Below are 27,197 nucleotides of genomic sequence, written 5' to 3' on the forward strand. Positions count from 1 at the left end.
CAAGGCCTTTTGAGATTAGATAGTGAGAATAATTGCTGCACTTAGCCAGAAATGTTTAAGGAATACTAATGCCACCATAATGTGGGATTTAGTAGTGCCACAGGCAATCACACTTTTCAGCTTGAAATCTTGCCATTCCTGAACTGTTAGGAGTTCATCCTGCTCTGGTTCTCTTTCTGCATTCTAGTAATCATTTCATGTTGTCTCCTGCCTTTGAAGTCTTTTTCTGCAGGACCTAGCAGCATCTCACTGTGGCCTTACTCCACCTGCTTCCTGACTCTCTTTCTGGGAGATCTCAGAAAATAGAACTACTCTCCAAGTGCAGTGGGTTCATATTTCTCTTCTCTGAACACTTTTCCCTCACAGCTTCCATAATTCCAACTGAAGACAGCTCAAATTCTGTGACAATGTTCTTGGGAGAGCAGATACTTCACATAGTCTCTTATTTTTGCCTCCTTTTTTTCTGGTGTGATTTGCCCCGGTTTGCCTGTATCTCTGTTCTTATACCATTTAAATGTTGCAAACTTTTCAAATGCAACCACATATACCTATGATATCTTCTACTTAGTGTGAGTCCTGATGCCACTGGCCATTCTTTGGTGCTTTGAAATAAGTGTGAAGGAAAAAAAGAAATAATTAAGGCAATGATTCCTGCCAGATTCAACTGGAAGATAATGCCTCTGACTTCTGAAATGTATGCATGTTTTAGTCACCTACCAAACCAGGTATGATAAAATTAATATTCATCTATCACATTTGAGAATACTTGCCTTTAGAATGGAATATCCTACTAAATTTGTTTCTTTGAAAGTTACGTACACAATGACATTATGGCACAGACAGTGAATAAAAGACGAGCACTATTAGTTGATAACATTTGTTAAATCAAGGTAACGGTTAGTTCTGTCTGTTCACACATTTTGACCAAATGTCAAGGGGTGTTTCATACTTCACACTACAATTAACAAAGCATTGTAGTATTAAATCACATGTATCACAAATAAGAGACACAGAAAGAGAGAGGTCAAAGCATTTAGTTTGTCCTTACTTCTCTGGCAAGTGGTGCCTCTGTATCCTGGTGCACACTCACAGATTCCATCATCTGGAGAGCAGGATGCTCCATTTTTGCAGTAACAAGACAACGAGCAATTTGGACCCCACTGTCCCTCAGCACACACGCTGTCACAATGAATGCCTGCAACCATAAATAAACAAAACTGACACCCATTGTAAAGAGAACTTCATATGTAGTTAATTTAAACCTCTGGTTCTCAGAGGACCCATTTTTAAAACACAGCTCACAAAACCTGTTTATGAAAATACCACTAACATAAAGAAAATAGAACAAGGTAAACTTACATCTCTGTTCCAGTCTTCCACCAGAACAATAGATTTCTTTCTTACTTCAGTATTGTACATAAAAGCTGATTCTGAGTTCTGTAACAGGAAAGCACTTCTGCAGATTTTACACAGAACGTGAGAGTTCTATGGGATACTACCTCTCTACCAATACTTTAAGATTTAAGGTTTGACTCTCAATAGTATATAGAGTTCTATAATTTTCCAAGACCATTATACACACAAAAATTGAAAAGGTCTTTTATTCCTTTCACTTTCACCACTGGTATCAATAAAGAGAATCAGAAGTAGAAAGTAATTAAAATGCAGCAAAATAATGTCTTCTGCTTCCTCAGTAATGGCTGCTTCAAAACAGCAAACATTTCTTTTCAAGTTTTGTCTTAGGGAAATGCATGAAGACACTTTTCCTTCTGAATGTAAAAATTCTTAAGCTCTGACATTATTTTGTGTGGACACAGAATGATTTCTAATTAGTGGTGAGCTGATTACTGCTCAGCCTCATACCAAATGGAAAAATGTAGTGCACACAAAGGGTTTCCAAACACACCATGTGAGCATTCCAAAATGCTTAGCTGCAACAGTGTTAAAGATGCTGGTCAGCCAGTGCTTTGTCTAAACAGTTTTGGCATAAAATTGATTATAAAACAGCTACAACCTGAAAGCCTATAAATAAAACAAAATATAAACCATTATTATAATCATCCAATCATGGCATATTGCAATGTAGCAGCATTAAATAAAACTTTCCTGTTTGTTTTTTTTCCCACTATCTGCTTTTGAAAAGCACACTACATGTTAAATGCCAACAGCAGGCACCACTGTGGAACTCAGACTGTATTGTGTCTACAGTACTTTGCATTAACAATTAAGTATTATTGCACTGCCTCTACTGAATGAAGCCCTTCGCTCAGGGAACAGTGGACTGAATCCAACCACAAGTATGTCTTTCTTTGTAAGTATTTCCCGCAAAATATGCCACAGGTTCATTAGCTGCCGGAGTCCTAAAAAGGCTAAATAATTTCACATGTGGCTATAAAAAAAAATTCTTAACTTTGAAGAACAATAAATATTGTTTCTAAAAATACTGAAAAATAATTACACTGTTTACTGTAGATCAGACTTAGAGACAATTCCTCATGCCCCACAGCATGTGCCATGTAAAGCTATCTATATCCAAGACTAACTCTCTAATTAGAGGGAAGGTGAAACTCTAGACACTCAAGTTGTTTCTCTGCAGTACAAGCGACAGATTGAGTAATCAAATATGTGGTTCAACATTCTGCATCAGCTAATGCCAGCAAGAGAGAAAACACTTGTCTGTTAGAATCCAGACACTAACCAGCAGCAGACAGCATACAGCCTGCCTAAAAGCCTTAATTATACGTTTATCATTGGATAATACTGACCTAAACCAAAGCTATTGTCAAAAAAATATGAAAGGCTTTTAAAATCATTAGTTTTCTTTTTTGCCTCCACAGGCAATGCCATTCTTCTATCTTCATCTGCATTTAAGAGGCAGCATAGAGTTGCTTCTCAGTTGTTTGAGTCAACTTTTTCATGAACTCCCCATTTGTGTAGAAATAGAATGATTTGATTTTGAGAGATGCTGATGCCCATGAGAAGGATGAAGTCAGAGCAATTTTTTTTAGAAACAAGACCACTTATTTCAGATGCGTAAGGTTGCTCTGCTTGAGGCTTCCAAATTTGAGAACTTGGGTTTATAAATACAAAAGAAAACATAGGCTGACACATGCGGAGCATTTAAGAATTGAGCCTAGCATTCTGTTCACCTGAGTGTTATCTGTCATATTACACATAGCTTTGCTCAGTGAACCCTGCTAGAGAAAAGACATTTTTCACAGAGTCTTTATGGATTTCAGCGGTGTTCAGTATACAATGGTCACTATTAACAAGTCAGCAGTTGCCAAGAGTTACCAGAGTGCATTATTTGAGATTATGTAGACCAGTGACACACAATAACACTAGGCTCAATTATATGGTCTTTATCTGTGCACAGAAGATGCTTTATGACAGCATGGTGTCAAAGGGTGATACTGGGTGCACTGGGATAGAAAAGACAATGTGTCCATGCTGTACAGAGCCACAAAGACCCAGAAACTACCTTATAAAAGAAAAAGGAAACTTCCTCCAGTGTACATCAGGGAAAGTGATCCATTAGGGAAACTGAAAAATTAATTTATCTTTCCCATGAAGAGGCAATCAGGTGAAGAATAATATCCCTTTATTTAGCAAAGAAACAGTACACCTTAAATATCACTGAATAATAATTATGACAAAAAAACATGCTGACAGAGTGGTGAATATTACTTCTGTTTCTCTAGAACAGAATTTTATTGTATTCACTACTCATCATAAGCAAAGTCAATTTCAGTCCTCCATGTGTGTCAAGAGTGAGCGTAGCAAAGCAGGAACTCTAATCCATTTAATTATTTACTGCATGTCTACTTGTAGTTTTATATTCCTCTTAATCACTGATTTTTAGATAAATTCATTTTCAAGGCATTAAAAAATTAGAAACAGAGTTTCACACCTTATACCTGTGAAAAACAAATGTCTGGTTTTGAGAAAGAATGTGTTATCTAAATTAAAAAGATTTAGGAATTTTAAAAATACTTTTCCAGGCTTTCAGCTAAGAAAGCTATGCTTGTATAGACCATCTAGAAATTAGGGAGCAAAAAGAAACATTTTAACTAGAACTTGAACAGCAAGGTTAGACCCAGCTTTTATAGAATAGCAATGGTATCAACAGTGAACTAGCTTATGATTGCCACAATTTCAAGAAAGTATTATTCTCTTATGCAATAAAATCAGGGATTTTTAAAGTTTTCGTGTTGATCTTGATACTGATAAGGATATCTGTGAGGAAATGTTTTTGCTAGAGCTGTGGACAAAGAGCTCTTTGATGGCCTTCACAAGTTGCTAGGCAATAGCTGAATGGTCATGATAAACTTCAGCTAAGCTGCTCTGAAGAAATGCTCATGGTTTTAATGCCTAGTGCTTTATTCTGGGAGCCTCACATCTAAATCAGCATTCTCCTAGCATTCATAATTGCATGAATGAAGAAAATAATTATTTAGGGATACCAGTGCTTCTGCCTATGCTAGCAAAATGTTCGCATACTCCTATGTTTAAGTTTAAAGATCCGTGCAAGTCAGATTTGATGGAGAGCTAATTTATTTAGCACTTAAAGGGGAAATAATCTGCCAATTCTTTTTTATGATCTTCCCAGGCAAAATTATTACTGGACCAAGTGCTATTTTCCAGATTATTACATCTCCATTAGCCTGATAAGAAGTTATCTAAACTTGGTTTTGTTTGTTTTCATAAAGAACATATATTTGCTCTACAATTTACCTTCACAACATGTTTTAATATAGTCTCTGGGAATTAAAACTTATTTGTACATTGATGCACTTCCCATATGTCAGAGGTAAATTGGACATAAACCAGCCTGAACAAGAGAAGGATCAAGATGGCAAAACCTGCAGAAATCTTGGCATTATTTATGATACGTTTCCATTATAGTCTAAGACCTCAGCCTGCACATTTGAGAGAAATAAACACTAGATCACTTTTGTTCCAGAAACTCAAGTTTCTGATGGTGAGAAGTGCTTCCATTCTACTCTGTCAAATGAGGAATAAGAAGCCCCAAGAAAGGGAAGAAATGGCATAAGCAAAAAACTTTCTGGGCACTATTTAGAAGTACCCTCATAATCTTTAAGGGGAAAAAAAGTACCTTGCTCCCTAGCTGAAGACAGACAACGAAAACTAAATAAAAGTGTCTCAAAGTAGGGAGAAAAGATTTTTCTGAGGAAGTGAAGCAACAGGACAGTTTGCACCCACGAGTTTTGCTAGGAAGCCAGCTAAAAAAGCTTGTCAACAAAACCAGTGCTGCATTGCAGTTTGAAAGAAAAATATCAGTATTTGCAAATTTTAGTGAAAGAACCACATTTGAGATATCTCTGGTATCTTTCTGAAGGCCATACTCTTTCTACATACTGTCATCCACTCCAGTGGTACTCTTCTTTCATCTACCACTTTGAAAGTAGCCCCAAGAAAAAATACTTCTCATTTACATTCTTTATAGGTAGAAAAATATATGCATTTAGTCTACTCATTTAGAGTTCTTCTTTCAAAAGAGTGGTATTTATTCCACATAAACCCCACCAGAATGCATAGAAAATAGAGAAACAGACATGGAAAACTCCAGCTTAGAAAGTAAACACAGTTTATATGACACAGCGTGGGCTTCTGATTTCATTTTGTGGCACACTGAATATTTGTCACAATGGGACCGTGTGCCTCAGGAACTATGGGGAAATCAGCCAAGTGAAAACATGGAGGGATGTCTTGCAAGGGGCTCTTGGCTTGGGTGCACAAGGGTGCCAATGCCATGCACATTGTTCTGGCAGCAGCTTGTTTCTCAGTGTTGAGGTGAGGAAGACCCAGAACAGTACTCTTTCATGTATTTTTGCTGCTGTGTAGGGGTGGGGGGGGGGTGGGTGGGAAATGTGTACACTTTAAAATCTAAGGAGCAAGGGAGAGCTGTAGTTTGTGCTTCCCAGGGGACCTGGTTATTTCCATGAGTGGGGTGGGTGTTGGATGACAGTCTTCCTTGTTATAATCCAGCAACAAATGTGCCTCTTGGAAATAATGTCAGGAGCACATGGAAAGACACAAAACTTCCTCACAGAAACAACACATCTGGTGATGAGCAGTCTGACTAGTGTCAGCAGGTGTCCAGCAGAGCAAAAAGTCAGCAACACCCTATATGATGTAGCATACAGATTAATACTATGCGGGTAAAATGTAGGCTGACATTACTGCATCTGTCTTTACCATAAACCAATGCTATTGTTTTTGGTACAAATAGCAGACTAGCGGTATTTCATAATCCCTCACACTGCATAACCTTTAAACTGATTTTTAAAATAGCAAATATCCTATCAGTGTGACACATTTCTTCACAAACAGGTATGGCAGAGCTGCACCCAAGAAAGCATAACAGTAATATGATATAAGTAACCCTCACATTACGATAATTGAATAATAAAATACCTTGAGAAAAATCTTTGACCCTTTTTTGCTTTATTGCAAAATTCTCAGTTCATAAAAAAATATGATTTCTCTAACTTTTTAAGCAATTTTGTGAAAAATGTATTTTGAGAGCTGCTTGCCAAACAGGTGAGATTAAGGGATGAAGTTAAATTACCTTGGTGCTTTCTGGATTGTGGTCATTGAGAGAAGCTGAGAAGGTGGCTTTTTAATGCAACTTAACTTAAAGTTTTGTATAAATTATTAGAGGAATTAATTATTACTAGATTTTCTGTGTCTTTCTTATGCTATTTTAATGGTTCTTACTCTCTTCCACTGTCTACAACTCTCCCTCAAAATGAAGAAAAGTTATTTGTAAGACACAGTGAAAATGTCAAAGGATGAGAGCATTTGGGGCAGACGTCATCCTCTGTGTGGGTGGATGTCTGGCTCTTGTGCCATCCTGTCATGTGGTTCCTGGAACGTGATGGAATGGTCAAATTGCCAGGAAAAAAACATCACCCTTAACTCTTGCCTTTTTAAGCAGAATTAAGCTGCTGTATACTGAGCACTTGGTGTAAATTGCAGAGAGGGGATGATTTCTAACTGGAGTCCTACAAATGAAATCACTTTTGTTTAGGATGAAAAATAGAAGTATCCTTCTAGGCAAAAGAACCCAAATAAATATTAAAAAATAAAAAATAAAATCAGAACCTAATTAAAGCCCATTTTAATTATTTCTTGACTTTTACAACAGCTCATGACAATACAGAGCCAATAACTGAGCTTCCACTTCCAGTCATAACTAGGACCTAAGAGGCAAAAGATAATACACTTGACAGGTTCAAAGATAAAGAAAATTTTACTTAAAAGCCCTAAACCATATAGTATTTTATTGTTGATCCCAATTCTCTGCTCCAGTTGTATCTTGAGACTAAAGGGTAGCATGTTAGTTAGGCTGCATTTTGGTACAAAACAGCAGCACTTGCACCCACTTCAGCAGCTGGGTTCTCCCTTGCTACCTGAGGGAGCATGCACTGTACCAGGCCACTGAGATCCTCCTCCCCATGCAGCATGTTTCCTGTTTCTCAGTGCTATAGCACAACTGTGCCATCCAGCAAGAGAAAAATATTCCACCCTTCATTTATTTCTGCAGATTTGCATAAACTATCCCCTCTGATGAAATTCCTTGAGGAAAGTATAGATGACTGCCCTGTTGACAGGGCCAAGAAAAGCATTACATTTAAAATACCTATTTAGAAACTTTGTATTATTTTGGTGGCATCAAAACATGTAGGCAAGATCACCCTCGATTCATCAGTTTATTACTGCTGATGAAGAAAAAATATTCTGAAGTTCACATTTTTAAGCTTCTCCAAAGTTCTTATTTTTTAACACTACTTTCCCAATTGTTTTTAAACAGCCAAGTCTTTCAGCTGCATTACACTGATCCAAAATCAGTTTCTCGTTCTCTCTTTTTTTGTTTGTTTTGTTATTGTTGTTTTGGTAGGTAATACTGGCATTAAAAATATTAGTAACTCTGATGGTTACTTTAACAAATCTAATAGGAAAAAAAATCTTGTTGCATTTTAGTACCTTCCTGGATTTTCACAAATTCTCCATCTGCTTCTCCACCTACTCTGCATCTCTACAATCCAATGCTATTTCTACAATGTAGCATTACAGTACAGATATCTGAGAATCTGTTTCTAAAGTATTCTCTCCTTTTTTTAACCATTCTAAATATAAGTATCTACACAAAGACCAGATTCCTCAAGATTATTGGTCTGACATGTGAAGTGAGGGGAGGACTTTTCCAGACACTGAGTATAAAGCAAACTATGCTGTTTGTCATACCATGTGTCTAGACACTACCAACATGTTGAAACTAGTCTGTTACACACAACATTATGACAACATCATCCAGGACAGACACTCAGTTTTACCTATAATCATGTGTGAAGTCTCTTTCTAATGAAATCTTTTTCCTTTCTAAATATGAAGACAAAACCAGATTTCACTAAAAGCAAAAATATTGTCTCCTTTGCAATATCTGAGTTCAAGTACAGTCAAAGTTTGTGTTATGCTTGATGCCTTTGTCACATTCCAGGTTAGTTATAAACACTGGCTAAGTAATTTTTGTAACTTGTATTTAAAAGTTGATAGAATTTTAGTTTGGCCTTTCAAAACTACCTGTTTTAACCCAGCTTCATTCATTAACATACTTCTGCTATCTCATGATTTATGTCAGTAGTGTGGCTCAGTTGGTAGCACATAAGACCCTTAATGGGAAGCTTGTGAGTTCAAGCCTACAGTGGGCAGTAGTGGCCTCCCTACTCTAGTCATGAGGTCTGTGGTGACAGGTTGGACTCGGTGATCTTTGAGGTCTCTTCCAACCTTAGTGATACTGAATCTCAGTTTTAGAAAACTCACAAGATTGAATAGTACATCTGGAATTTGCAAACAGCTCTAGCTGCCTACACCACAGTTACCCAAGATCTGCAACTGTTCATGTTTTTAAAGTATGTATTCTTTGCTTAATACTTTTATTAATGTCTAAAATAATATTTTGTGCAGATCAAAATACAAGTTTGAGAACATATGTCCAAGCACACAATTACCTGAAATTACCTGAAATTAGGAACAGGTAGGCCCTTTACAAAATAAACAGAAAAACAAAGCAAAGTCTCACAAAATGGTAATTGATGGCATAATGCTAATACTGTTGTGGTTTTTTTTCATCATTCACTCAAACAATTTTTATTATTTTTACAGGCTTGGTGAAATCATTTCCCAGAGGTATCTGAGTGGCTGATGGTAAGTCACACTACAGTTTGTGGGAATAGAATAAGAAATTCCTGTCTCAGGTGCGTGCTGCCTCTGGAAGCCTCCCTCTTTCATGCTGAAAAGGGTGACAATGGAGATACCCAACAGTGAGACAGGACATCACAAAGAAATTGGCATAAGCTTAATAAACAGATTGCACAAATAATAAATTAGCTTGGTATTACAAAGCAAAGCAAATGCTCTTCCTGCCCACAGTTGTATCCCCTACGAAATTCCACTTCCTAATGATGAAAGTCATATTCGTCTGAAAAGAAAATAGGGGAAAAATCCACCAAGTATGATGTAATTAACTACAGCTAATCAATCTGGACATCAGATGCAAAGTGTAATGTATTTTGACCAATATGCCTGTGCTCTATAGAACTAGGGGATTAAAAAAAAAAAAAAAGGCATATAAAATTCAAAATTTGGGGAAAAAAAATCAGTAAAAACTGTATTGGAGGATGTCATAAACTCCATGCAAACATTTATGAGCACAATGGTCTGCTAAAATTGTCAAATAAATGACTTGTTGCAGATTGTCTTCTCACCTCCATCTACTATGCCTGGAAGCACCAGAAGAAAAAAAAGAAAACAATTATATAATGAATCTGCAAGTCAATCAGGATAAATACTAACTTTAAAATGAGTGAATTAATAGTGAATAATACTAGGTTTTATCTGAAATCACCAACACCCCCCCCATTCTTTTCACAGCAAACACATACTCTGTTCATTTAAGGTGTGTTTTTCATGCTGAATTCTCATTATTAAACACAAGGAGTCCATACAGATGAGTGACATGAAATCTGACCCTTGAAACATTACAGAATCACAGTGAGACACAAAGTCCAGAACACTCTGAGTAGGACGAACTCATCATGCTAATTGGTCCTTATTGAAGATGCAAGAGTTTTCCCAACACTTCGAGCTATGTGAGAACTAAAACTGCCTCCCAGAGATGCAAGGAGTATTTCATGATAGTGTGCCTTTCTGCATAGTTTCAGCATGTTCTCAAAAATTGCTTTCCACAAAAAAAGAGTGCAACAACAGTGTCAAACACAAATTTTGATGAATAATTAAATATCTATAGTTCTTAAAGCCACAATGAAAATATTGGAGAAGCTGAAAAAAGAAAAAAAAATAAATACAGGCAGAGAAAAAAACATATTTTTTTTTTTTCCCCAAAAGCTGGAGAAACTCAAATGGCAGCACATCTTCTGCATGATTTATTCCCTTTTTGGCTGCCTGAGCCAAGCTTTCTGAGTTTCAAAGTGTGATGCTTTACCGACCAAAGCTGCCACCACAACCTTGTATATTTATAGTTATTCACCATTCTCATAAGGAATGATATTGTGAAGGTGCCCAAGTTTTAAGATTTCCCCTTCTATTCCCAGTTTTCTGTGGATCCCATGCTTGACAAAGTTTCCACATCTGCAGAGGGAAACAGCAGCCTCAGAACTGGCTCTTTGCTCCTTACAATTCCATATACTCCTCCTGTACCCACAAAACTGAAAAGCAAGACTAAGTCCCACCACAGAAATTTGCATTGTCCTTTATGATAGTCTCTTTTGTACCTGACCATCCTGGTAGACACCGACAGTAACCCGTGGTGGGATGACAGCCGTCTGCATGGCTGCAATCACAGCGTTCAGCACAATCCATACCATATGTGCCATCCTGTGACAACACAGAAAAAAAACAAAATACAAAAACAAAAACCAACATGATGACAACTGGGAGTTAGAGGAGAACAAGTTCTGGTCAGTCTTGCCTCGAAAAGCAGCCACAGATCTCTCCTGATCTGCAATCTACATTCTTAATATTAAAAAAATCTGGCTTTTAGAGCATTGTATCATCCTTTTATCATCATTTGCATTACCTCCTTTTGAAAAACCCTGACTCATGGACCTGGAGACAGTGATACAGAACACAATAACCTACACTACAGAGGACTCAGGGAAAGCTTTTTTGTCCTGCCACTCCAATTTCCCTTCCAGCTGATTTCTTACTGCAGGATCTGAGGGTTCCTTGATGGGAAAGCAGTTCAGCTGACTTTCTGCCTCAGACCCTGAGCTGTCTACATACTGGTCAAAAAAGATACCAGGTAAAGCCACATTTTCTGAAAAAGAGTAGGTAAAGTGTTAGATAAAATACATCCTCAATGTGAAGTTTATTGCATAAACAATGGAAACCCTTATCACTTTATTTTGATTTAAAAACCTTGTCTTGAGTATTATAGCATACACTAAGTTAAAAAGAAAAGCCCTTTGGCTATGAGACATAGAATTATTTTTTGGCTGTGCAACATTTTTTGAGATTAAAGAGAATAAAGTAACCAGTTGAACACCTCTCTTCATGTATGCAGTTGTGCCAGAAGAATTTTCATGGATTGTCCCAGCTGATTTTCATGGAACTACACCTAAACATTTAAATTCACCTTTTCTGCTTCTCCCATAGAAGGGGGAACATACATTTTGGGGTAATTCCATAAAAGAAACATCTGAGAAACTGAAGAGATCAAAATATTTAGAACTGCATTTTTGCAATCGTATTCTTTGCCTTAAAAAACAAAGTACAACAGTAGTCATCTTATAGAAAGAGTGTCAAAACCAAACTAAAAGCATATGAAAAAAAAAAAAGGCGTAACTAAAGGTAAAGCTTCTGGAGTTACCCACAACAAAGGCAAAAAAGAGAAAAATTAGTCAGATTTAAAATCCAATCATCTGAATTCACAGCTAAAAACTGATCTCAGTCACATAAAAAATCAAACATCAGAATAAAACCTAAAGGAAAGTTCATCTGCTGTTCTTTGATGTTGATGCCTACATTTCTACCAAGTTCTGTAGGACTTAGCTATTAAATTGCCAGTCTTTAATGTAGAAGAAAATTTTTCATTACTTGGGTATAAGGATCCTTTGCTCATTTCAACAATATTTTTTTACATATATTAAAAAAATAAAAAAAAAGGCATTTCCTTTGCAGATAATCAGATTTGGAAAGAAAAGAAATCCTCAAATATCTTGTGGAAATAAGTTATTTTTAGTCTGCTGTGTAACTGGACTGAAGTCCAAACTTCAGTGAAATCCTGAGTAACAATCTGGGCAGTGACATTAATTTTCTAAAGTTATTGACAGAAATTGAAATACATTAATTTGAATAAACTCTCTGCTTAAGCAACAGAAGATTTTTGAGACAACAGTGGGCACATTTGAACTGTTTTTTCTGTCTGATTTCCTGCTCTGGAATTTTGAGGCAGAATGTGCATTTCAAGTATGTAAATGCTTATTGACATTAACTTGACACAGAGACTGAGAGTAAGAAAACAAGCACCGGTATACTAAATTATATGATACAGAACTGCGTTTAAGCATTATTTTGCTAAATCAGGAACAGTGAAGCAATGACATGAAATAATATCTATCTTTCTTAATAAGTCAGTTTTAGAAGAACTAATGGAGCTTGGGAGATTTCATCATCCTTCAGAGTCAGACACTAAGTGATAAACAAAGCTGCTTCAGAACAAAAGAAAAATTAGTCTTCTGATGCAGATGCATTGATGGAAACACTGCATAATTGCACAGATGGCACTCCATAGTCAGCTCTCCAGAATATGTGAGAATTTTTTGCCAGTTTGTTCACTATATCAGTTTATCCTATACCTCACTGTAAAACAAAAAAAAAATACCCTCAGAAATAACTTCTGAGTACTCTGAGAGTACAACAGAATTATTTTCATTCAAAGAATGTATTATGTTGTAGTTCAGCTACTCCTCTCATGTTACTGCTCAGTAGTACTACTTCAAACTGACAGAAGCTTGAATGTGAGATATGGGAGGGGAATTTACAGTGTTTGTGATCAGTCTGGGTGATTCCTTTACATTTATATTAAACCAAGAACCAGCTATGCAGATAATATTGCATAAGTGAACAAGAGACATGGGAGAGGAAATGAAGCACAGAGAGGAGTTTGGTTTTAAAATTATGTTTGTTTAAAATTTCCCAGAAAAGTGAATTCCACCACTGGAAAATATGGACTCTAGAAAACCCCCATTTTTTATAAAATATTTAGATCTTTATGCATGAAATATAATTGAAACCAAATAGTTATAGAATAAAAAGAAAATTGGTTTTAATGTTACCATTCTTAAAAATTTCACGATTCTGTCTTTTTATTGCTTCCTCAAATTAGGCATTACAAGGTGGAACACAACTGATAGGGAGTGTGCCTTTGTCAACCCTGTAAGTTCCCATTTTGCAGTTCTCAAAGTCTTGGAGACAGTGGAAACCAAAGCCTCAATATAAAGGCCAAGATGTGTCCTGAGACTCGATAGTAAGAGGGCCTTCTCATGTTAGATTGAGAAAGAACAAAAGTTCTTCATTCATACTGTACCATCAAAATAAGCAAATTTACTTAACATCGTTGTTACTTGATGTGGAAGGTATTTTTGGTACATTTTTTCCTCTAATCTTTTTTACTTAACAGAAGCAATTTGGACAGCATTTGATGATGATAGAGAGTGAAAAATCTGGGGGTATGTTTTTCAACAAATTCTGAAGAAGCTGGTGAAAAGTGTGATGTCCAATTTTAAAGTGTGAGAGCAGAAGAAGTGTTCTTCTGTGCATCTTCACTTTGTGCAATCACGTTTTGTGTTCTTTGGCATGCTGTGCAGTGGAGTCCTTCTAGAAAAAGTGTTGGTGCCTGTCCCTGATCTTTAACTGAGTCGTGTATGAGATACCACGTGCAGTGCTCCTTAGAGACTTATGCCCATGAAGTCAGAAGAACGACCGAAGTGTCCACCTGCTCAGTATTATACTACAGTGCAAAATTCAATTAAATTAGTAAACTACCTGACAAGGAAGTTCACATTTTTCACCTCTCCAGCCTGGGGCACAGGTACAGGTTCCATCCAGAGCATTGCAAGCCCCTCCATTAAGGCACTGGCAAGTTAAGTTACAGCCAAGTCCCCAGGTACCACTGGGACAATTTATTGAGCAATCTACACCATGCCAACCTGCCAAAAGAAATAATTAAAGTGACACATCAATCAGGTTTTCCGTTTTCCCCCACTGCTCTCTGAGGACATGTTTCCCTCTGCCTACCATGTGTCATCTCTCAGAGATGCACAATACTGGGGTAACATTAACTACAGGCTGGCATCAGCACTTTCAGCTGAGGACTTGTCCACATTTGAACAAAGGTGCTCAAGGGCACCTTGTAACATCTGTGCACAGCATACATTTGCAGATGGGTGCCAACATACAAAAGCAATTGATGTGAGATCTGAAAGGAAAACAGAGAGACCTTGAAATTTCACTGAGAAGCACTAGACTATACTGAAAGTTGCAAAGAAGGCATAGCCTGAAAAAAAAAAACAAACTGGAATACTATCCCTACACTTAAGCTGCTGCTTTTGTAATCCTTCTACAAGTGTTCAATATAGAAGAAAAAAACAGAAGGGGAAAAAAAAAGTAGTCCATATGTTGGATTTCTCCAAGAATATATAGAAGATCTTTTATGGTTTCTGTACTTAAAAAGAAAGAAGGGATAATGTCATGGAAAATGGTTCTAAAATGCAGCATTCTCTACTGACTGTGTCTGATAGATTTGCAGACAGCACACTGGATAGGTAGACAGAAATGTAAACAGATTTCAAAATCATCTATTCAATAGATGAAATTACGTGATCCAGTCACATATTATCATCAGCAATGACACAAGCCAAGTTTCTAATTTCGTACCTTGTTTACAGTAAGTGAGGGGGAAAATGACTCTGCACTGAGCCTAATCAATAGACTATGTGAAACACGTGTATTGAAATAAAGCTGCCTCGTGCCCTGGATTGACAATGTTGCATATAGAGGTCATTTCAGGAAAAAATACTCTACTAGTTAGAAAATTAAGATGCTTTCTCTGAAGAGTCTTTCCAGGATTTACAAATTTCCTTCAATTACACGGCACATACCTGCACTTAATTTAATTCAGTTTAATTTCACTGTTTGCATTTCTTTTTCATCATAGTAAGACCAAAACTGCATGATGCACAAGGTGATAGAATTATGCATGGCTCAAGGAAGAGTCTTAACCTCGCAACTAGCTACTTAGTAGCTATTTAGCTACTTTAATGGAGTTAAATCAGATCCACTGTCTCTGGAAACTCTCCACACTTGCTACGTGACTGATTTAATTGTGTCAGTTACTGACAAATTTCTTCTGTATTTGTCTAGGTAACTAGTATTTTTCCTTTACTCTCAAAAATACTCTTTCTATTTATAGATAAATATTTTTTAAACAGGCAGATCTACTGTGTAGGATGGGCATGGGATTCACTTGGGAGCAAACAGACAGCCTGCCCCTCTCATCTCTGCAATCTAACATCACAGCTGGGAAAAGAGGTGTATTGCATAGTAGATCTTTAAGTGGAAATTCATAGCCTGTTTTGGGTAGAACGGGAACACCATGTGGGCCTATAGGGAAAAGGTCTCTGCAGAACCAGTGTTGGAAGATGTCTGAGATATCTTTGGGTCCAGCCAATGACATGTGCTACTGTAAGATGGAGAGATGAGGAGGTAGGGAGGCACACAAAATTCCTTATGGAGGTATGCTAACCATCAAAATTACTGTTGGGCAGAGAGACCTGCACTAAAGGGTTGAGAAATGTGAATCCTTTTGTGCTTCTACTGGAGGATTCAGAAATTTTCTCACTTACCCAGGGAACAGTAAAAGGCACAGGTGGGGAAGGGTGCTAGGCAAGGTTTGGTCAGGTAACTATTAAGCAAAAGAGTACTTGGATAGAAAAAATTTCCAGTAGTTATCAACATCAGTGCTAAACTGTCAGGAAGAAGCCTGGGTCTGTGCTATTGAGAGGGGTGAGGGTGGCAGTGAGGGGTGGTACTCACCCAGGCTAAGGACAAACAGGGCACTCAGGCTGAGGAGAAGCAGGGCCATGTATTTTCACAAGGAAGGCTGATAACTGAATAAATACTTATCAGCAGCTCTTTTAGCAGACCATAGCAATATCACAAGAGAGAAGTGATAAACACCAATAATTAAGCCAGTATCCAGCCCACTGAGAACTGCATCAAGGAAACATGAACGAAAGGTATGTGCACCCTTCTCTGAACAGTTGTTTTTCTATGTTTCACCTCCCAGAGCAGCAGAAGCATAAAGTATCTAGTGATATGGCCTGCAAGGTGGTCTGCTTTTTATTGTTGCTTTCTTCTTTCCTTCAAAAATGCAACTTCATGTTATGATTACAGAAAAAGAAAAGTAATGTAAGGAGTCACTTACCTGCTTTGCAGGCACAAGAACCATCAACTGGAGAACAGATGGCTTCATTTTTGCAGTTGCATACAGATGAACAGTTTACTCCATACGTCCCCGGAAGACAAGGAGTACCACAAGCAGCACCCTGAATTATATAAAATTAGAGGCTCTTTGAGGAGGGTCGGACAATACAATTAATAAATGACATAAACTAACTCAGATGCTACAAAAGGCAGGAAAATATACAGCCCACAACTGTCCTACGCTGCAAATAAGTTATCCTGAATGTAAAGGAGAGGGAATCCTCCATACTTTTTCAGTCTATAGTAAGCATTCATTTTCTATTACTGTCTGTAAGAGCTCAGGTCACACAGCTAGCAACATTTGGTTATATCAGTGGACGGTATATTCAGTAATAAGAAAGCCCTTTATGAATCCAAAACACAGTAAGAGAGCAGTTTAATGGAATATAATGTGGATATGTAAAATATTTTTAAGAATTAATTCAGCTGAACTTTTCACAGTTCCTATTCCTAGAAGAACAGTCATCCTGTAAGATGATTCCTACGTTACATTAGCATCTTATAGACAGGTAACAGCAACTACGTGTAAAAGGTACAGATTAATCTGTCCTGAACGTTTATAGAACACAAAGCCTTTGTCTAGAGTTTCTCTGGAGAGAACATGAGGAATTAGTGCAGAGATAATGACTGAAACCTATCGTTCCTCCCTTTGTGTACACCTCAACACCACACCCTCATTCTTATCACTGTCTCAAAGAGTAACTAACTTTTCTTTCTTAACATGGCTTAATTTCAGTATACTGAGAAACAATTACAAATGGCCTTTTCAGGGTCTTATAACATGCTCAATGGTACCTAATTATCTTTAGTGGAGAAAGGACATTCAGGCATCTTGAAGAATTTGGCACACAACTAAAGGCAGTAGAGCTGAAAGGGCACCGTGAAAGTGAGACTTATTTACCTTAAATCCTGGGGCACAGGTGCATTTTCCAGTCACACTATCACAGTCAGCACCATTTTGGCAGCTGCAGATCTGCTGACATGACTCGCCATAGAATCCTGGGGAGCAAGTCTCGTTGCAGTAGAGCCCAGACCAGCCGGGCTTGCAGGAGCATTCCCCAGACATAGGGTGACAGCTGCCAGGAGGGGATGAAAGGAAAAATAATTCAGGCCTAAGTGTTACACACTTTTTTTTTTTTTTTTCCCAGAGAATGAAATGCTGTTATAGATAAGTTGCATGCTATGCATAGAGATATTTTACTCCCCAAGCCAGAACGCAAAGGGTTCTGTATATGAATATATAAGTGCACGCCAATTAAGAAATGTAACATCATACAACATATAGGCATTTTGGGAGGACACGGAAATAAATGTTTTTCTACTGAAAAGAAACAGCTGAACATAGTTTGTACCATAAAATAGACGTCTGTAGTTGCAAATGTTAAGGTGATGAAACCATTAAATTCCCCAAAATGTATTGTTTGGTTTCTGCTTGAAGTACAGTAGAATAATTTTCACAACACTGCCCAAACTCAGACGAATACTGCCTAAAAATAAGATGCTTTGATAAAATAGCACAGCATCCAACATAAAACAACACAGGACCCAACAAATAGCAAGCACGTGCTTTTCTTTGAATTGTTGGTTGAAAAGAGAACAAGCAACTTTGCAGGAATGATACAAAATCATTTGAATTGGCCAGAAATCAGATGTACCATCAGAGCAGCGGCCTCTTGGAGAGTACCTCCCCTATGCTGGCCATACCTGGTGGCAGAGCAGCTGTCCCTACCTGGAACAGCAGTTTCATTGAAGGGCCAGTCAGACAGCTGTTGCCTCATAGCAAATGGACATCATCAGCTGTGCAAAGATATATGTGCTGGAAAAGTGGACACAATGGGGTACTCTGTAGCACTCTGGCAGACAAAGCTCTTGCTTAATTCTCACTAAAGGAAAGCTTTAATATCCAAAATCCAATATATTTACAATGGGAAGACTGTTTAAAGATATTTGTCTGTCACTGACTGAAGTTCCTTTAAGTATGCTGGAAGAAAAATGTGCCTTCATCCAGACGCATTAAATGACCCATGACAAGAGCCTGATTTTGCAAGATTTGCTGACTCCTTGTGTGGGAGTGTGTTTGAGCATTTTTCTGACCATTTGAAAGTTTTAAAAAATACTTACCGCACTTTTAGGTGCTACAAGTAACAACAATATTCTTTCTAAAAAGTTGAAACATAATAGGAGCATGCAATATTAGCTTTAACTGCCCTTGGAGTTTCCTGTTGTGGAGGTCAGCCAACCAGCCACGTACTGCTGATCGAGGGAAGTATGAATTACAAAGGTAATTCACCAGGGCAGAGTAGGGCAGGAGGAGAACCTCCCTAGATCTGCTGGCCACCTTGGCCTTGAAGGCACATTGGTGGCTCATGGTCAATGTGTTGTCCACCAGCACTCCCAGGTCCTTCTCTGCAGAGCTGCTTTCCAGAAGGTTCAACTCCTAAACCTGTACTGATGCATGAAGTTACAGTATCAAAGTATAACTAAGGTGGGAAGAGACCCCAAGGATCATCAAGTCCAACCTGTCCCAACAGACCTCACGACTAGACCATGGCACCAAGCGCCACGTCCAATCTCCCCTTGAACACCTCCAGGGACGGTGACTCCACCTGGGCAGCCCATTCCAATGACGAACAACTTGCTCAGTGAAGAACTTTTTCCTCACTTCGAGTCTAAACCTCCTCTGGCACAGCTTGAGACTGTGTCCCCTTGTTCTGGTGCTGGTTGCCTGGGAGAAGAGACCAACCGTTTCCTGGCTACAACCACCTTTCAGGTAGTTGTAGAGGGCAATGAGGTCACCTCTGATCCTTCTCTTCTCCAGGCTAAACAATCCCAGCTCCCTCAGCCTCTCCTCATAGGGCTTGTGCTCAAGGCCTCTCCCCAGCCTTGTTGCCCTTCTCTGGACACGTTCAAGTGTCTCGATGTCCTTCCTAAACTTACGGGCCCAGAACTGGACACAGTACTCAAGGTGTGGCCTAACCAATGCAGAGTACAGGGGCACAATGACTTCCCTGCTCCTGCTGGCCACACTATTCCTAATACAGGCCAGGATGCCATTGGCCCTCTTGGCCACCTGGGCACACTGCTGGCTCATGTTCAGGTGGGTGTCAATCAGCACCCCCAGGTCCCTCTCTGTTTGGCAGCTCTCCAGCCACTGTGACCCCAGCCTGTAGCTCTGCATGGGGTTGCCATGGTCAAAGTGCAGCACCCGGCACTTGGACTTGTTAAATGCCATCCCATTGGACTCTGCCCATCTGTCCAGTCGGTCGAGGTCCCTCTGCAGAGCCTTTCGACCCTCTAAGTGACCAACATCTGCTCCCAACTTTGTGTCATCTGCAAACTTGCTGATGACTGACTCAACCCCCTCATCCAGATCATCAATGAAGATGTTAAAGAGGATGGGGCCCAGCACTGATCCCTGGGGGACGCCACTGGTGACTGGCTGCCAGCTGGATGTGGCACCATTCACCACCACTCTCTGGGCTCGGCCCTCCAGCCAGTTCCTAACCCAGCACAGTGTTGCAGGTCAAGCCACGAGCTGACAGCTTAGACAGCAGTTTACTGTGGGGGACGATGTCAAAGGCCTTGCTGAAGTCCAGGCAGACCACATCCACAGGCCTCCCCATGTCCACCAGACAGGTCACCTGATCATAGAAGGAGATCAGGTTGGAGAGGCAGGACCTGCCCTTCCTAAATCCATGCTGGCTGCACCTGAGCCCTTGGCCATCCTTCAAGTGCGCAGTTATTGCCGCCAGGATAATCTGCTCCATCACTTTCCCTGGCACTGAGGTCAGGCTGACTGGCCTGGAGTTTCCAGGTTCCTCCATCCGACCCTTCTTGTGGATGGGGACCACACTGGCCAGTTTCCAGTCACCTGGGACCTCTCCAGTGAGCCAGGACTGGAAGAAAATGATGGAGAGCAGCTTGGCCAGCTCATCTACCAGCTCTCTCAGCACCCTAGGATGGATCCCATCCGATCCCATGGACTTGTAAGTTATTCCTACTCAGATGGAGGACTCTACACTTGCCCTTGTTGAGCTTCAGGAGGTTCACCTCTGCCCAGTTCTCAGTGACCCTGTCCAGGTCTCACTGAATGGCAGTGCAGCCCTCTTGTGTCAGCCACTCCTCCCAGTTTGCTATAATCACCAAGCTTGGTGAGACTACACTCTGTCACTTCATCCAGGTAGTTGACAAACAACATCCAGGTAGTATTTTGAACAACATTGGACCCAGTACTGACCCCTGCAGAACACCTCTAGCCACAGCTCTCTACAACCCCTGCACTGCTAATCACAATCTGCTGAGCTCTATTTAGCCAGTTCTCAATCCACCTCAATACCCACTTACCAAACCCACACTTCCTAAGCTTATGTATGAAGATGGTATGGGAGACAGTGTCAAAAGCCTTGATGAAGCTGAGGGAGACAACACCCACTACTCTCCCTTCACCTACCCATCTGTCACACCATCACACCAATTCCCATGTTTTTTATCAGTGAAAGAATACAGAACATGGAATATGAAATAATTTTTTCACTCCACAACTGAAGATACATTTGGATATGAATTATAATATATTTATAACATAAAATTAGTATTACCATCATTTAAAGGCATAAATCTCAGTGGTGGTTTTGGGTTGTTTGCTGTTGCTTGGGGTTTATGGGGTTTTGGGGGCAGGGGGGTTTGTTTTGTTTGCTGGCTTGTTTGGTGTTTTGTTTTTTTCTTTCAGGAAAGAAAGCATGCATAAGCAAGTACAGGGTATGAAGTAAAGGCATTAATATTTTGTGCCCGCCCCCCCAGTGAGTGACACAACAGCATACTTGCACATATATTGATTGACACCAAAATCAGTCTTTGTAATTAGATGTAGGAAGCTGGGGCACCTCTGAAGCTTTATGATGGGTTCTCATGCAGTTAGCTAATTGGCAATAAGACATATATATTAAGATAGGCATATAAAGATATGTTGAGAGATATTGCCAGCACATTCACTTTTATTTCTGGTCCTTTGTTCAGGCTTTTAGGAAATACAACCCTGCTCTGTACAGAAAAGAAACAAAAAGAAAAGGGAAAAAAAGGCTGTTTGTCCATTGGTGTTACATATTTGAAGGGTGCTTAGATGAATTTAATTATTTTGGTATGATTTATGTGGATGTTTCACTATTACAATTTCCAGCTACATTCTGAAGCACTCTATGCAATATACGGTTTCCATGAAAAGCTCTTGTACATGTACATACAGGTCCATTAGAAAAATGCAAAACTGCAGGATGCCCAAATCTTGACTTTAAAAACACATCCAGACCATATGGAACTAAACATCTGTCACACCACAATATTCCACTTGACCCTACACATGTATTTCAGGAAAAGCACAAGACAAAAGAAACCCCATTAGAGCCTGTGTTATGAATAAACCCTAATTCCAGCCTGAACTATCCCAAATTAGTTGGTGATACAGAGTGAATTGCAGGTGTGAAACGGTGATGAAAGTAACAAGAGCCAGATGGCATATGCTGTAACACAGGTGTAACAAATACCCTTTGAAAACCTTCTAGATAAAAAAGCAGCTACAGTCTGCCCTTTTTAGACTTTCAGAATGAACGTCCCATGTCACTTGAGTAAAGGTATAACAAAACCTAGTCTAAAAGTGGCTTAAGCTAGAAGAATATTCCTATACAAAACTAAGTGATGATGTTGATGAAGGTAAATGAAGATCTTTGTCACCCAGTCATGCAATCTGGATCTTCAGAATGGTAAGTTTCTGACAAACTGTGGATGGAAATGGTAGGGGCACACAGGTCTGCTTTTATCAGCTCAGTACCGCTTTGGTACTCCACGTAAGGAAGCCAGGTACCAGGCATGGGGAAGCATGCTTTCTGAAGTCTTAGACTCAGCTACCTAGTGCTTGCTCAGATTTTTTTTTTTAAATTCTCAAGTAAAAAGGGAAAAACTAATAGTGGCACCTAGTCACAGAGAACAGATGTCTGTGTCTGTTTTATGCTGTAGCTCACACCTTTCATACGTATCAGAGAAGAGCTATTTGTTAAAAAAACCTCTTGGAACAAAAGGGTTGTTACCTGCTGCTGTCCTCTGGACCATTTGAAAAGAATAAAATCTCTCATGTGTACCTATCTTTAACCCTTTACAAAACATTTAATAAAGTCTCCTAACACAACTGAGGATGGATTTGCTTTTCACAAGAGCTGCCATCAACCAACGGCAGAAGCAAGAGCACTGTACCTTAGCCTACCCAAAATGAAAATTATTAATTATTGCCAAAACTGGTTTGATGCCATTTTCTCAATCATAAGGTAGCAATATGTACACATTTTTTAACCACAATGTATCATTATGTTTTTGTATCTTTAAGTATTTTAAGAAAATGTCCACACACACATACTTAGGTACCCATACTGTACAGCTATAATTTTTGCGCTAACATTTTTAAACTAAACTTCATTTTCATATATATGAATACTATGAACATCAGTGAGAAACTAAATCTCTAAGCATACCAGCAGCTCCTCTTTGAGGATAGCTAAACTAGTGGTCATAACAAAGTGAATGAATCTTACAGAATGTCAAGGCTCCTAGAAGTCAAACAGAATCCTAGACCTACACATGCACAAAGTGTATTTGAAGAAGGAGTTGTGCCCCCTTTTTTTGTGCCCTGGGATTATTTGGTGTTACACTGATGCTAAAAGGGTTACTGGAGTGAAGAAGATCCTTTGGCTATCAGCAGCCCAAATAGTACTTGTGGGAGGCAAGTAAGGCATGAGGATATTCCCTGATGTGCTTACAAAGCTGTCTACCGGCTGATGGCCTTGCAAATATGCTCCCGCACCTACAGGGCTGTTAAGCACCTTTTGATTTGTCACACAAAAAGGAAAACTTTTTGAAAAAAGATCAGCCATATGTGGCTGTTTACATGTGAACATTTGTGATCTGATTTGACCACAAGCTGTCTTCCAGCAATGAAAAATAAACAGCTGTGTTGAACATGAATCAGAAGTAATCCCTGTAATATCAGAAATACTATACAGTGTAACATGTTCATGTCAGAGAATGCTGCTACAACAGTCTGCAGACAAGTTTTCAGGAAAGTAGCTAACTGTAATTCATAATACAATAGTATTTTGTCTACCAGCATAATCTGAGAGCTAGATTGGTCACCATATGCCACCATTTATTCTTCAACGCATTGCCCGAAGAAAGAAATGCTTGATGTTATGTCAGAAACTGTATGTTTTCAAAAGACATTTAAAGTAAATGGGGTAAGAAGTGTGAGCACACAACTGTAAAGGCACACAAATGGAAAGGAAAAAGAATTTAGTTTGATGTCACAGGTTTTGTCAGTGAAAGGTATGTTGAACAACTCAGGTAATCCACAAAGCAATTTTTCACAGAGGCCTAACAGAATAGCTTTTTCCATGCATGTGCCCTTAGTGCCGTAACATCAGCACTGAATTCTGACTAAAGGCTTTTATTTCATCTATAAAAAAAGGTCATCTTATATACAACATACAGCAGTATTCTATCTAGCAGTCAATAGTTTCTATAAATTTCTTTCACAGCTATTTTCACAGCAAAAATTTATATAATGCTCATAAACCTTATCTACACTATTCAGTGTAAATGAATGTGTAAGTGAACGCACAATGACCAAAATATTTCACCAGAAGAACTGTGTTTAGTAATAAGAGAAAGCTGGCCACAGTTGTTCTATAAATATGTTGGCTAGCCTACACTGACATCTGACATTCTTCCCTCACAGCTGAAAAACTGACTCCAAATAGCTAGTTTTCAAATTTCCATAACAATATGCTGAACCACTGCAAAATCCACACAAAACTAAAAATATAGGACTCATGACAGCCTGAATAAGGAGATGTGGTAAAAGGTAAGTCAGCTGGAAAACTTATTCTACTTCCAAGGGTCAGATTTTAGCTGCTTTCTAGGAAAAAAAAAAATAATAAATGACCACCACCATCAACAAAGTATTTTTAAAATCCAGATTTACAATTGGAAAGGCTTTGCTTTATAGTAGTCTCATGCACTAAAATTCAGACACTCTTTTGGGTTATTTCCTTTCTTGATACAGTTAGAGAATTCCAAGTACTCTCACAAGTCTTTCAGTTTGCATGAAAATACTTGGGGGCTGGGGAGGAGGGGTGTGTCAGGAAATACTTAATTTTCAGTAATATTCTGGTTTATGTTCTATATAGATAAAGAAAACAAGTTTAAGGGTGTAAAGCTCACCTCCAGGTATTAGGCATGTGGCAGGGACACTTTTTATCACATTTGAGACCATAAATTCCCTCAGGGCAAAGCCTTGTTTCACAGTGCTCTCCAGTGTATCCTGGTTCACAGAGACAAGCACCACTGATGTGGTAACATTTTCCACCATTCATGCACTTGCAGGTCTCAGCACACTGCAGTCCATAACTCCCCACTGGACATTCATCTTGGCATCTGTGAGAAAGAAATCAAATTAACATAAATTAGTTTTACTTGGAAATTTAAGGGAATTATGGTTTATGAAGGATCTCTTATATTAGTCTAAAATGCCTATTAAGTAGAGCAAGAATTTACAAAACTTTCTATTTAGAAGTGCCTGGTTTCTTGCTGCTCAGCTAAACAGGCTTAGAAACATTAGGTCTGCAAAGTCCTTAGGAAAAGGTCTCCCATCTCTCTATACAAAGGAAGCAGTGTGCACACACAGACCACTGCACTTCAGAAGTCAGAACAAAACCAAACCCTCTTGTATCAGACCTGAAGAATGAAGGAATAAATTTTCAAGTGTTTTGTTTCAAAAGCCATTCATCTGTAACTGTTAAGTGATGTAGATTCTCTGGTTAGCAATAATGTGAACAGGCAGAAGATATCCATGCTCCTGCAGATGCTCAGGCCAGGAAGCTCCCTGGCAATCACATTCAGCAGTCTCTGATGAGAATGTTTCCAGGATATTTTTATTTTAAGAATTTAATTCTAAACCTATTTTGTTGTTGTTGTTGATTTTTTTTTTCTCTTCCAAAAATTCATAGGATGGCATAGAAAATCTTCAGGAATCCAAAATCCTTTATTTCATCTGACTTTACTAATTTTTGCTTTCAGATATTATAAAAGACTGGACTTTAATCCAAATCCATATGAGAGAGTACCAATGATTCCTGCTGGTCTTTAAGGAAAATGTATCTTAAAAAAGAGACTTCGTCATCAAACTTTCCCTTTTTCATTCACTGAGCTTTTAGGAAATAGCTAGTCTAGCTAGGAATCCAATTTCCTTAATGTTTAACATATGCAAGGCATTTTTTTTTAACCAAAAAGATCAGACTCTGTTTAGCTGTCCAGCCTGACCACTAAAACATAATTTTCAGTATCATGCTTTTAAAACTTCGGGAGAATATTTTCATTTGTCTCAACAGGTTTATACCTCAGATGGCAACATTTCATAGCTTATGTGTCACAGAAAATCTCCACATTTTTCAGTATGAGCATCCTATAAATACTGGTTATACTGACATAGAGAAAAAAGGCAAAAAGGCAAAACAGCTAACTCTCAAGGCTTTAAGGCCAGAACATGCTGACACTGAAGTCCTACGACGTGTTGTAGGCTCAGCAAACAGGACAAAACCATCAGTTGATAATACATCACGTTATTAATCGTTTTATCAGACTATAATCTGTTCATTTCCCTAGTCTTACCAGAAAAAAAAAAAAAATCCTTGATGGTCTCTTTTCAATTGTCATATATACCTGACTTCTTAAATTTGTGTGTGTGTGTTTGGTGACTTATGACAGGAGAATTTCAGAGACGTCATAAAAGGCATTGTAAAATTTAACAGAATTTAGCAGAGCCGTCTGGCTGACTGTGGTAAAACACATGTTCAATTCATGCTTCTGCAGTATCACAGTGTTACCCAAAAGTTTCAAGGTGTTCATAACTCTGCCATGACTGAAGTCATCAATAAAAGCACCCTTCCTTCAGAGACGTAGCATAAGTATAGAGCTAATAACCCTGTGTAAATGTTTTATAATAAAGTTATAAAAATAGAGAATTAATTTTCTGCAAATGGCAATCAGGAATTCCAACCAAGTTAAACAAAATTTAACCTTTTTTTTTTTGGTGTCCTTATTGGCTTCTGAAAGACCCTCTTCCATTTTGTGGTGAGGACACGTATCAATAAAACAAAGGCAGTGTTAAGTAGATTCCTTAATTCAGATCACCTAGAAACTGCCAGATGTTCTAGGAGTCCTCATTTTCTTGCCTTACCATAGAGTTCCAAAAGTCACCAAGACACCAAAATCTCAGAGAAATACTGTTGAAGTTACATGTAGAAGAAGAGCACTTCAGCACTTCTAAAACTGACTCTTTTGCTGCTGGTATGTATGTGCTACCTCAGGTAATGCCCTCACATTTTTTGTAACACTTCCTTCCCTTGCCAGTCCACTGACATAAATTAAGAATCAATTCTGTACTTCTGCTTCTGACCCTTGCAGTATCTTGAAAAACAAAAGAATTGCCAATATTGCCTGTTTGGCAGAAAAAGAGGGAGCTCAGACTTTCAAAAGTGATCAAAAAGCTAAAGGCTGTAAAGCATTTC

General features: G+C 38.6%; 1 protein-coding gene across 1 annotated transcript in view; it reads right to left on the reverse strand.

The window, feature by feature from the left end:
• Nucleotides 1–27,197, reverse strand: part of MEGF10 (multiple EGF like domains 10) — a 108,402-nt gene that overhangs the window by 23,307 nt on the left and 57,898 nt on the right. The window contains exons 9-14 of the mRNA XM_054178438.1: nt 24,853–25,065; nt 17,492–17,666; nt 16,532–16,652; nt 14,092–14,255; nt 10,818–10,920; nt 1,049–1,195 (exon numbers count right to left, since the gene is read on the reverse strand). Of these exons, the coding sequence (XP_054034413.1) occupies nt 1,049–1,195; nt 10,818–10,920; nt 14,092–14,255; nt 16,532–16,652; nt 17,492–17,666; nt 24,853–25,065 (923 nt within the window). The remainder of the gene's footprint in view (nt 1–1,048; nt 1,196–10,817; nt 10,921–14,091; nt 14,256–16,531; nt 16,653–17,491; nt 17,667–24,852; nt 25,066–27,197) is intronic.

The sequence above is a fragment of the Dryobates pubescens genome, chromosome Z (assembly GCF_014839835.1).
Source record: "Dryobates pubescens isolate bDryPub1 chromosome Z, bDryPub1.pri, whole genome shotgun sequence".
NCBI lineage: Eukaryota > Metazoa > Chordata > Aves > Piciformes > Picidae > Dryobates > Dryobates pubescens.